The sequence below is a fragment of the Bos mutus genome, chromosome 26 (assembly GCF_027580195.1).
Source record: "Bos mutus isolate GX-2022 chromosome 26, NWIPB_WYAK_1.1, whole genome shotgun sequence".
Classification (NCBI taxonomy): domain Eukaryota; kingdom Metazoa; phylum Chordata; class Mammalia; order Artiodactyla; family Bovidae; genus Bos; species Bos mutus.
Genome location: NC_091642.1, coordinates 2781446 through 2792500, shown reverse-complemented (window position 1 = coordinate 2792500; position 11055 = coordinate 2781446). Strand labels below are relative to the sequence as shown.

Below are 11055 nucleotides of genomic sequence, written 5' to 3'. Positions count from 1 at the left end.
CCGCTGGCCTCCCAAAAACAGAGAGGGCAAAAAAAAAAAAAAAAAAAGAAAGAAGGGAAAAGGCCACTGGGGGAGGGGCCGAGGGCGGGGGCCGGGAGCCGCAAGTTCCCCCGCAGAAAATTCCACGGAAGGGGGAGGGGAGTCCTCGCTCCAGTTCCCGCCCCCGCCCCCCGAAAACGATCTGGAAATTGCTTCCAACCTCCCCGGGACTTCTGACACTTCCGTCCACTTCCAGGCGGACAAAGCCCTTTCTCGAGGAAGCCCGGGGCTGCCCTCTGGGAAGAGCGCGGGACTCCCGCGAGCCCCTCTCCCAGCGCCTCCCTCCCGGTAGGCTGGGAACGGCGGCGGTGATGGTGACACCGCAGGCCGCCGGGCCGCCTGGGGCTCGGGGCGCGTGGCCGCGGCGGGCGCTGGCACTTCTGAGAGCGCGGCTCGTCCTCGGATGGATCCCCGTATTTATATTTGATTTATTTTTTATTTTGTAGCACAAACAGAAATCCATAAACTGTCGGTTCAGCGCCATTGACTCTTTGATCAGTTACTGGGCTATTTCTTTCCTTCTCTCCCCACCCCCTCCAATCTCCGTCAGTGAGAGGAGATTAAATGCCTTTATTTTCAACTGTTTATACTGCAAAGGTACAGGGATAAATGAACAATAAAAGTGCACTTAAAACGGAAACCTCCTCCTCCTCTGTGCATAAACTCAGCGCTGCCTGCATCAACCTCTTCGTTAGAACACAGCGATTTCCCAAAACATTTAGCCCTTATATACAAAGGAAATAAAAGCACCCTGTCCACGCGGAGCCGGAGTTCCAGAGGCTTCACTGAATCCTAGTGAAATAATTATCCAAGGGCGCACCGCCTCCACCGCCTTTGTCGGAAAGACCATAGTTTACCTGTCAGATCTGTTTTACTCGAAGAGAAAACCACACTGGTTTACCACTGCAGACACTAAAATCCAGCAAGCTTGTTGCCTAGGTAAGGACAAACTTTTTCAAAGGGAAGTAAAATCTGAAAACTAATTGCCCTGCAGACAGTACGAAGCATGCGTGCTGGGCTGCAAGAAGGACGAGAGAGTTCTTTTCCACTTGTCTCACAATTCTTAAAGTTAACATCAAAACGGAAGACGCCACTTTCATTTATAAGCGTGAAGCTCAGTTTGGAAGCATATTTTAAATCAACCTGCGCAAAGTGGATTTCACTGAGGAATTGGATTGGCCTCCTCCCCCAAGGCTATTTTAAGAAAACGGGGGAAAAATCTTTAAAAACAACTAAGCAACAACACACCACGCAACACAAAACCAGCCCAAGACTGCACAATGTCAAAAAGCAATGAAGCGCTCTCCTGCAGTTAATCACACGACTGATAGCCAAGTCATGATCGGAAAAGTTGACCAAGACAAGTTAAATAATTTAATAAGGAACTGCTTGTAATTATGTTATTTACAAGGTATGACAGAGAGTGGAAAAGGATGAGAAGCTGCCCCCAGAGCAACGGACGGGTTTGGGTGACCCCTGGAGCTCAGAGTTTGAATTATGGAGCTGGGGGGCTGAGAGGTGAAGATGGACTAGAGGAGAACAAGGTGACTTTTCACCCCAACACATTTAACTTTTAAATCCAAATACACGCCTCCTGTTACGAGACCATCACACTGGAAAGGAGAAAAAAATGAACTACTCAACTCCAACTCAATGGGCTTTGGAAAAGAGTTAGTTGCCTTTGTTATGGGGGGGGAAAATCAATGAAATGATTCCAAGTAAAGAGAGAAACGTTTAAAAATATACAAGGGGGAGATCTTGAAAATTTTCTGTCAAATATTAATTACCATGATTAATTAAGACAGAATTTGATTCCAATCACAAGCCATTTAATAAAGCATATATGTCCTGTTCTAATGACAACATAAACTATTTCACCAACTACTTCATTTATTCCAATAAATAGAGAATTCTTATTAGCATGTCAAGAAAACTAAATAAGAAACAAATACACCAGATCCATTTGCCAGCCCTCTCCTCCCTGAAACTCCAGGACAGCCCCAGCTGAGCAGTGAAAACTAGTGCAAGAGGCTTAAACTTTCTCACCTGTTTGGTCATTGAATCTATGAGGCGAACATACAGATCCTGCTCCGTTCTGACTCCTGCAAGAAACAGGGACAAATTCTCATCAGGACTTCAGCGAGGGCACTCGGGGGCACAGGAAGTGGGTAGCTCAGGACTGCTGCCGCGGTGATGCAGCAAAACTTAGGCATGCCTCTGAAAGGCAGGAAAGAAAACCCAGTCACTCGTTTTTTCTTTTTTCTTAATTAAGAACCTTGAGACTCTTAGGGTTTGCATTGAAAGGAGCAAAGGACTCTGCCTGGCTGAGAGCAGGCCTGGTTGCTGAACCGAGAGGGCCCATGTGCTCATTTATTTTTAGAAAACAGAAAGCACAAAATGGAAACTGAGAGTCTCAACTCTTTCTAGTGTCTCTCGAGGATTTTTTAAAAATCCGTACACAGAAAGTAAGCTGTGCTGGATGCACAGAGCTACCCCCATCTCAATAATTAACATTAATTTGCAAAATTGAAAAAAGTCACTTAAAAGTGATGTTCTGCTGGCGCCCACATCGATCCCCTTTTTACTTTCTACTTCAAGCCGGACCGGTTAATCATGTGAAGTGCCATCGACTTATTGATCGTTTGTGTTTTGTTTTCCTTCTATGCCATGAGAAGATTTCGTGTTTACATCCGTGTCATTTTAATCTCGAAATCTTTACGTCCTTTAAGCATCGCGGAAAAAGAGAGAGCGAGCCAGCGGGGCGGGAATGCAGGAGCAGCCGCTGCCACTTACCGTTGCTGTAGAGCAACTGGAGTTTATAGTGGATGCCGTTGTTGGTTTTCTCGTTGTTGGGCTCCTGAAAGTAACGATAAATAACTGCGTTTAGTGCGCCTGGTGTCCGGCGCGGCCACCGCACTCGGTGCCCTGCACGACCGAGGCCCCTTGGCCTCACGCGAGGCAGGACTCCCGGCCGGGAGCAGCGGCTGAGGTCACTTTCCTGCTGGAAGCCCAGCGCCCTCCTCGCCCGGAGTGAGTCCGGGGGCGCAGAGAAGTTGCCCAGCCCTCCGCGGGCCCGGTCGGCCGCACGTGGCGGCGGCAGGGGCGCCTGGCCGAGCCGTCCCCGCCGCCGAGGGGGCACCCGGGGCCACCGCGCTGGGGCACCGCCTGCCTCCCACTTCTAGGAAGCCGGAGGGTGTGATTGTGTGTTTGCACTTACTTTCTCTTTCTCCACAAAGTCCACAAAAGCGGTCCTTTCAATCTCCACCGGCTGCCCCTGCCTGTCGTAGAGCGCCAGCACGAAGTGGAAGAAATTGGACTTCCGGAGGTTGGAAGGAGGCTGCTTCTCGAAGTGCGCCCGCGCCAGCCCCACGCCGCTGCGGGAGGAAAGAGACAGCGGCCCGGTGAGGAGCGCGGCGCCGGCCGGCCGCGGGGACCCGGCGGGGCCGGGCCCGGGGCGCGCGGGGGCGGCCGGTACGTACCTCTGGGCGGCTGTGTTGGCGTCCACCACCCCCGCCGTATGCATCCACGAGCGCACCGGGTTCATGCCGCTGCCCAGCGGCTCCTCCTTCATGGTCGTCCCCCCGCGCGGAATATTCTCCTGAATCCCAAACATGAAAACTGCTGGCGGCGGCCGCCGCTCCCGGCCGAAAGCACTTCCGCGAGCAGCGGCGCTGGGGGGCTCGGCGGCAGGCGGCTGCCCTGGCCGCACTGGCCCTGCTCGGCGCCTGCGGTCCGGCCCGCCGCCGGCTTCAGCCCGTCCCGGGCAGGCGCGACATACACCGGCGGCTGGGCGCTCCGGACGGCCGGGGGCGCGGAGGCGGCTCCACCGGCGGCGGCGGCGGCGCTTCGGAGGAGCAGGACGCGGTGGCCGCGGCGGTGCTTGTTGTTGTTGTTGTTGTTTGCAGGCGCGCTCAACGTGGTGTCATCCTAGCCAGGCGGCGTCCGCGGCTGCAGGGCACTGCGGGATCGCCCGCTTCTGGCGCGGCCCGCCTGCTCCAAAGACAAATAAACGGGGCAGTGAGTGCCGCGGCGCAGTCCCGGGCGCAGGCGGGGCGCGGCGGGGCCTGGAGCGGCGCGCGCAGCGGACGGAGGCGCACAAAACTCAGCCCTCTCTCCCCGAGGAATGGACCCTTTCCCGGGAGCCAAAACTCGAAGCCCCCGGGAGCGGCGCTGTCAGAGGGTGACGTCGGGGGGCGGCGCCTGCGCCATATATGGGAGCGGCCGCCCCTCGCCGCGCCCCTCGCCGCCGCCGCCGCCGCCGCCGCCGCGCTCGCCGACTGACTGCCTGACGGCGCCGCGAGCCAGCCCGAGCCCCGCGAGCCCCGCGAGCCCCGCCGCCGCCCAGCGCCGCCGCCGCCCCCAGCCGCGCGCCGCGGCTCCTCGCGCCCACCCGCCGCCAAGGAAGTTTCTCCTCGCCCAAATCAGTCTCCAAAGCAGACAGACAGGCAGTGCGCGGCTGCAGCCTGGTCCCTCAACCCCTCCTCCCGACATCAGCCACACGAGTCAAAGCACGGTGGGGAGGAGAGGGTAAAACGCAGGGGCGCCCCCAGTTGCCCAGACGCTGGCCGTAAACGCGAGGGGCCGCGGGTCGCCCCGGGACGGCCCAGAGCGGGAGGCGGGTAGAAGCCGGCAGGCCGCAGACAGGGGGCTGGAGGGGCGAGCACCCGGCCGGGGCGGGGGCTGGAGGGGTGGGGCAGGGCTCCCCGGCTAAGGCGGGGCGCGCAGTTCAGCCCGGTTTGCAAGCCGACCGAAGGCTGCTGGGGGGGGCCGATGTGACCCCGGCTGGGCCTCGCGGGGCGCTCGAGCTCTCCGCCCCGGCGGAGGCCACCGAGTGTGTCGGGCTGGGGCACCCACGTCGGAGGCGGGCTCTGCCCGATGCGCGCTCTCTCTCCCCGTGGCCACGGGAGACCCCGTCCCCCGGCCTGTCCTTAGGCGCAGCGAGTGACAAAGAAGGCTCCGGGCTCCCTGGGCGGACAGGAAGCGCGCCCGGCCTCTCCGGCGACCCGGGGCCCGGTGTCCGGCTGCGCGCCCCACGCGGTGACCAGACCTCCCCGGCGCCAGCCGCTCTAAAAGCCGAGCAGACGCTGCGGGCGCCGGGGTCCTGCCCTCGGTGCCGCTGAGCCTGGGTGAGCGCGCGGCGCGCGACTTTACAGACCTGGTTTCGAGGAATCGGGAGGGCAGCGGGGCGCGAGCAGCGCGTGGGCCCGGCGGCCGGGCTCCTGCAGCCAGGACTCGGCACCCAGGCGCACTGCCCACCGAAAGGACCTGTGCGTGACACGGAGCGGGGGCCCAGGGGACGACCGGGAGCTGTCCCAGCACTTCCCTGCCGAGAGAAATCAGGCCCTTTTGATTAAAACAAACAAAAACAAAAAAACAGGTTTCAAGGTGCAAGTGTGCCGCAAGACAGACTCTTCACGCCGGGTCTGGGGTGGCACTCCTTTTATTTCATGAATTGGCAGTGTGTGTACGCTAATATTTTAATTAATCGGGAAAATCGAAGTCCGATTTACCTTATCTGGGGACCCCCAAGCCTCTTGGAAGGGGTGAGAAAAAAAGCAGTTCTGGAAAGCAATCTATTTTGCTGGTGTTGGGGGTTAATGACTATTGCCAAAGATAAGTGAATTACCACAGCTGTTGCGCCAGTCCCATCTCAAAATCCATTCCGGTGCTGGCCGTCTAATTAAATACGTAAGTATAATAAAATCATATTTTATGACTATTTGAGGGTAATGAGATTAGTCTTTAGAAGCGATCGCCACATATTAAAGATGCCACTGTCTATAGAATGTTAATAACCTTAAATCAAAGTGTATGGAAACTATTCACGATAAATTAAAAGAAAATTTCTGTATTCCTAATAAGCCCAGCACTTTCCACCCACAGCCAACCCACTGGAAGAGGGAACACTTTCTTCGTGGAAGGACAACGCAAAATAAAGTTGCTGAGCGGTGGAGGGTGGGGTGGAGACATGGCTTTGTCTCTGCGTGTTTAGCTGCTTCGGGGGCTCACGCAAGGCAAGCGCCCAGGCAAGCGTTATTGTCAGATTATGCAAAGTGCCTGTTCGGAAAAGATGAAGTTGGAAAGAGGAGACAATGCTTCCTTTGTAGCCCACTTCCTAAAATGCCCAGCCCAGGCTAGAGGTGCCCCCTTCTTTGCTCTAACGAAAGTATCATGCTTAAAATCATTTACAGTATCTTTAATTCAGATTACACGCGCCAAGGCGATTTAAATCTGATTACCAAATTAGAAGGTTTAAAAACAAATCCTTCTAAATCTGATACTGTTGACTAAAGAGGGAAAAAAAGTTCTATAAGCCCATCACAGAAGGTAACGATCCTGCCCCAGAAAGAAAAGGGGTTTTAAACCTTTTTGACAACAAATGCAGCTGCCCCACTATTTTGGACGATATTAAGCGAAAATGAATGCAAATCTGTGTTCAGCAGCCATCTGGCCCGAAATGGGGGCGTCAGCTGCTCTCACAACAGGCTCGGAGGCTGAATCCATTTCAGCTCATTTTCTAGATCATCTGGTCCCGCACCCAAAGCGTGGAAAATACGGTCTTTATCATTCACCAACTTTATCTTTTTTGTCACTCCACTGCTGGCTGCGAGCTGCGGGCACAGGGACTCGCCACCCGGGCAGGGTCTCCACACGGGCCTGCTGCGGAGCAGCCTGGGAGGGCAGTGCCCTCGGCCCCCACCTCGCCCCACTCCAGGGGTTCGCCTTGATGGGGCGGGAGCAGCGGGCCGTGAGGAGCCAGGGGCCCAGCACCCAGGCCAGGGAGGGGAGGGGGCTGCAGGCCCATCCCGGATGTCCGGAGAGAGGCTGCAGCGCGTGCCCGCGCCCGCCGTCCCCCGTGGGAGTCCTGCCCCGCCCCTCTCCCTCTCTGGGGACCTAGAGGCGCCCAGTACCCCGGCAGGAGACGCCGAGGGGGGGACAGGCTGACACTGTGGAAGTTGCGCAGGCCCGCCGCTACCGCCGGTCCAGCCTCCGCGCACAGAGCGCTCCCAGGGGCCAGACAGACGCCCAGGGGCCGGCCCGGGTGGGGCCTGACCTTCGCTGGAAACCCCGCGGGCCGCCACGGCGGCGACCACCGCTCAGGGCCCCGCGCTCAACGCGATTTGCACGGGTGGCCCTCGCGCCGCCGCCGCCTCCTCCTCCTCGGAGGGTGGGAAGTATTCCTTTTGTGCGGATTTACGGGGAGAGGCTTCAATGAGCCCCCTCGCATTTGCATTTAAATAGCGGCATCAAGCGCTTCGCGTGCCACACACCAGTGGGCTCCCAGATGTCACGCCGGAGTCAGTCAGATGGCCAGTGCCCAGCTGTCCTCCCCACGTCGTGCCGGAGCAGGCAGTGACCTTAAAGAGACAGCGCCCGCAGCCCCTGGAGCCCCGCTCGGGGAGCGGCTTCCAGGGCGCAGGGCCGCGGCCGCGCTTGGCCGCTGACCCATGGCACCACCGGAGGCTGGGCCAGGCGGTACAACCGCGCGGCGCCCGCGCCCAGGCCCGCTCCGGCCTCCCTGCCGGCCGCGCCGTGCCCGGCCCGCCGCGCGCGCCAAGCCCTCCGCCTGCGCCACTACCCACCCGCGGTAGGAGGAGGGCGGCTCCTCGCGCGCCAGGCGTGAACTTCCCCCTCGCGTCTCCCGCGTCCCGGGTCCTCCACGCCCGCGTGGTGCGGGGCCTGGTGAGGCGGAGCCAGGCTGGTGCCGGCCTCCGAGCCATCCAGAAACTTCGGCCAAGTTGGGGTCCCAGGGTGCACGGCCGGGCTCTGAGTCCGCGCTGGACTCGTGTACAGGGGGCACTCTGTGAATGCCCCTTCTGGCTCCCGGCCAAGCCCGGGGAGCCAGCCGCCCTCCCTACCAGCCTTCCAAGGAGTCAGAAACTGCATTTCCGGCGTTGAGAAGCCCGGGCCACGGTTCCTGGAAGCCATGCCTAAGAGGGATCCGGGGTGCGGGGCGCGGCCGGGTGCGGCTCCCTCGTAGAGCCGGTGTCCTCGGATCCAGGCTGCGCGGCGGTGCCCCTCAGAGCCCTCGGGAAAGGGTGGGAGCCACGCGCCGAAGGCCAGCGGTTCGCTTTCCCGCCTCCAGTGCTGAGTTGCAGGCGCGGCCCGCCCCCACGTCCTCCGCGCCCGGGGGTCACGCTCAAACCGCGCCGGTGACCCGGCCTCCAGCCCCGCTCCGGGCCCGGCGCCACAGGCAGAGCTCGGGAAAAGAACCCGAAAGCGCAGAGCCAGACTGACCTTGGGCACTGGCGAGCAGGAGGCCGTAGGGGCTAGGAGAGCCGGAGAAGACAGTAACCCTGGGAGGGCGCACTTAGGAAGTCCCGCGCACTGCGGGGCGAGGTGACACAGCCGGGCACTCGCAAACCCTGCCCGGCGTGGATCAGGGGCGCGGCCTGAGTGCGCCCGGGCTTAGCCTTGTACCGCGCGGGATACAAAGGGCCGGTGGGCCTGGGGAGTCAGGAAAGCCGGGGCTCCGCACTCAGGCCACCCCAACCTGTTAAGCGACGCGCAAAGGGGGCCGGGCCAGAGTCTGGGGAGGTTTCCAGGCCCAGGGACCGCGCCTTCCCCCTGGCTGGACAGGGACGGAGGCTGCGGGGTTCTAGGGAGGCTATGGAGACAGAACCCAAGCCAGGACGCGCCTCCCACCCGCCCTGGGAGGCAAGTCACTGGGCATCTGACCCCGCACACACAGGGCGCTCCTACGGGCTCCTCTGCCCTGCGCTGGAAGGCGCAAGGCCTGGCTGGAAGGATTCACAGCTAAAAAGTGAACATTGGAGGGTCTCAGACCCCGGATCTCTGCACCGCCTCCTCAAGCCCGGTCACTCTGGAAGGGTCAGGCTCCTGCAGGCCGACCCCAAGGACCGAAAAGGGCTCAATACTCCAAGTGAGAAGGTGCAGGCGCCTCCTGCCGAGGCGGCCAAGTTTGACAAACAGCGCCTCCTGGGGTGAGCAGAGCAGAGTGCCGCCGCGAGCAGAGCCGCCCACACTCTCACCCAGGCCCGGGCAGGTGGCCGCCGCCGCTCCCCGCCAGCCCGCAACGGCGGGGCCGCGGGTCCTGCGCGCCCGGTGCACCTAGGCCTCGCTGACCCGGTGACCCCAGGAGCGCGCAGAGCCGTCCGCCCGCCGCCTGGTCCTAACTGCCGCTCACGTGTCTGCAAAGTCAGGACGAGCCCGGGCACCCGGAATAAGGCCGGGCGGCGAGCACCGAGCCCGGTCCCCGCAGGGAACCGCACGCTCCCAATTGCCCGGCCCTGCGGGGGCCGCGAACGCCAGCCGGCCCGCTCTCGACCGCCTCCCCGGAAAGCCTAGCTCCGAGCGGGGCCGAGGATGCCGAGCGCGCCTGGGCTCTTGCGGAGTGCGAAATTAGAAAGGAAACAGTTAATTCCTCTCCCCTGGTCCTAACTTTTCCCTGGCCCTTCCGGTCACTTTGGCTAACCCCATATTCCGAGTCAGTCCCTGGAGCTCCTCGGTGGGAGTGAGAATCCGAAACCACACGCTCGGTCTCCGCCAGTCGGGCTTCTCCCTACGCACCTTGCAACCTTAAAGGTTGCCTCTTCGCAACACGCTCGGCAGGCGCACCAGAGCGGGGAAAGACGGCTCGTGCGTGCCAGGGGTCCCTCGGATCCGAAAAGGTACAGAGATTTCGCAACGAGCTGGGATTTCCCGAGCTGCCTTCAGCGGCGCCCCAAGGCAGTCCGGCAGGAGGAGCCCGAGCCGGAGCCCCGGACCGGATTCCGCGAGCGCCCGCCCCGCCAGTTTACAAAGCAAACTTCCCCCAGAGCAGTTTCTAGATCGAAACGGCGCGCGCAGTCCGCCAATCAACACTTCCACAGACCCAAACTGCAGAAACACCGATCGATCAGATAATTTCAAATATTATAATTGGCTTTAATTAAACACACTGCGTTCTAATTAACTCTGAAATTTTAGCATGCTTTGGGACACTGGTGTCTGATTTGATATTGTCAGTCCAGATGTCCTAATAAAATTCAATCCTCCACTCAAGACTTCAATATTCACTAAGAACAAAATGCAAATTAAATGTAAAACCTAAAGTATCACCAAAGGTATAATCAAGAAAGGTGTCTCAAAACTTCTCACTTTTTATTACGCCGTAGTTTAAAAATGCAGATTACATCCTAACAAGACCTCTCCAGCACACCATAAATCTTAACTCTTTCCTGGACGGGGTTGGCGTGCCCTGCCACTGGCTCAAAGGTAAAGAAGCGGGGCAGACAGATCCCATGGCGGGACTGCACCACTTCATATGGAAGCCAACGGAGCGCAAAACTTTGCCACTGAGATTCTGGTTTGAAACATCGGGTTTGCCAACCCAGGCAAAGGAGCTGGGGTGGTAGAGCCAAGGGGTGCAGGTGAACAGGTCGGCATGCCACTGACGTCCTCCTCTGCCCGCGACCTTCGTCTACGCCCTGGCCACTGCTCAAGAGAGCGTGTACACACTCCTTCTCCTGCGCAAAAGTGTGGAGGTGGGTGACAGCGGCGAGGCCCGCTCAGTCCGCTCAATTATCTGGGCTGCGGGGACCCGGACAAAGAGGCTGGGAAGGCAGGATGAGCACACCGCCCTTGGACAGAAATGTGTCAAGCCCGCCTCCCTTCCCGCCTGCACAAACCCTTTCGCCCTCATTCTCGCGACTTCTAAGGGATCCAAGCCGGCGGTCGGGGTGCGGCGGCGCGCGGTGTCGGGGCAATCTCTCCCGGGAAGCCCAGCGCAGGCCACTCGGGGGTGCGCCTTTGGCGACACGCTGGCAGCGACTAGATTCTTTCCCCGTGCGAGGGTCTGCTAAATGTACAGTCCAGAGTGAGCCCTATGAAAGAGAAGCTATTCTCACACTAAACATGTGTATGTTTTCCATACTAATGGAGTCACTTAAAGCTGTTGCTAATTTAACTTTTTAAAAAGGCCACACTGTGGAAATTTGCATTTTCTTTAGGATATTGAAATGAAGAGGAAACTGCTGGGCGGCGAGGCTGCCCAGGGCATAGCTGGGGGGCATG

The 11055-nt window shown here is 59.4% G+C and overlaps 1 protein-coding gene across 11 annotated transcripts in view; it reads right to left on the bottom strand.

Annotated features, from left to right (window-relative positions):
• Positions 1–7965, bottom strand: part of EBF3 (EBF transcription factor 3) — a 121864-nt gene extending 113899 nt beyond the window's left edge. For 7 of the 11 annotated variants that reach the window (XM_070363289.1, XM_070363287.1, XM_070363290.1 and 4 more), the window contains exons 1-4: positions 3519–4195; positions 3257–3413; positions 2833–2896; positions 2086–2141 (exon numbers count right to left, since the gene is read on the bottom strand). In XM_070363289.1, the coding sequence (XP_070219390.1) occupies positions 2086–2141; positions 2833–2896; positions 3257–3413; positions 3519–3652 (411 nt within the window). In that variant the 5' untranslated portion in view covers positions 3653–4195. Of the gene's footprint in view, positions 1–2085; positions 2142–2832; positions 2897–3256; positions 3414–3518; positions 4196–7622 lie in introns of those variants that run through there. The other 4 variants (XM_070363291.1, XM_070363292.1, XM_070363286.1 and 1 more) reach the window with 3 other exon arrangements.
• Between the last annotated feature and the right edge of the window lie 3090 nt (positions 7966–11055).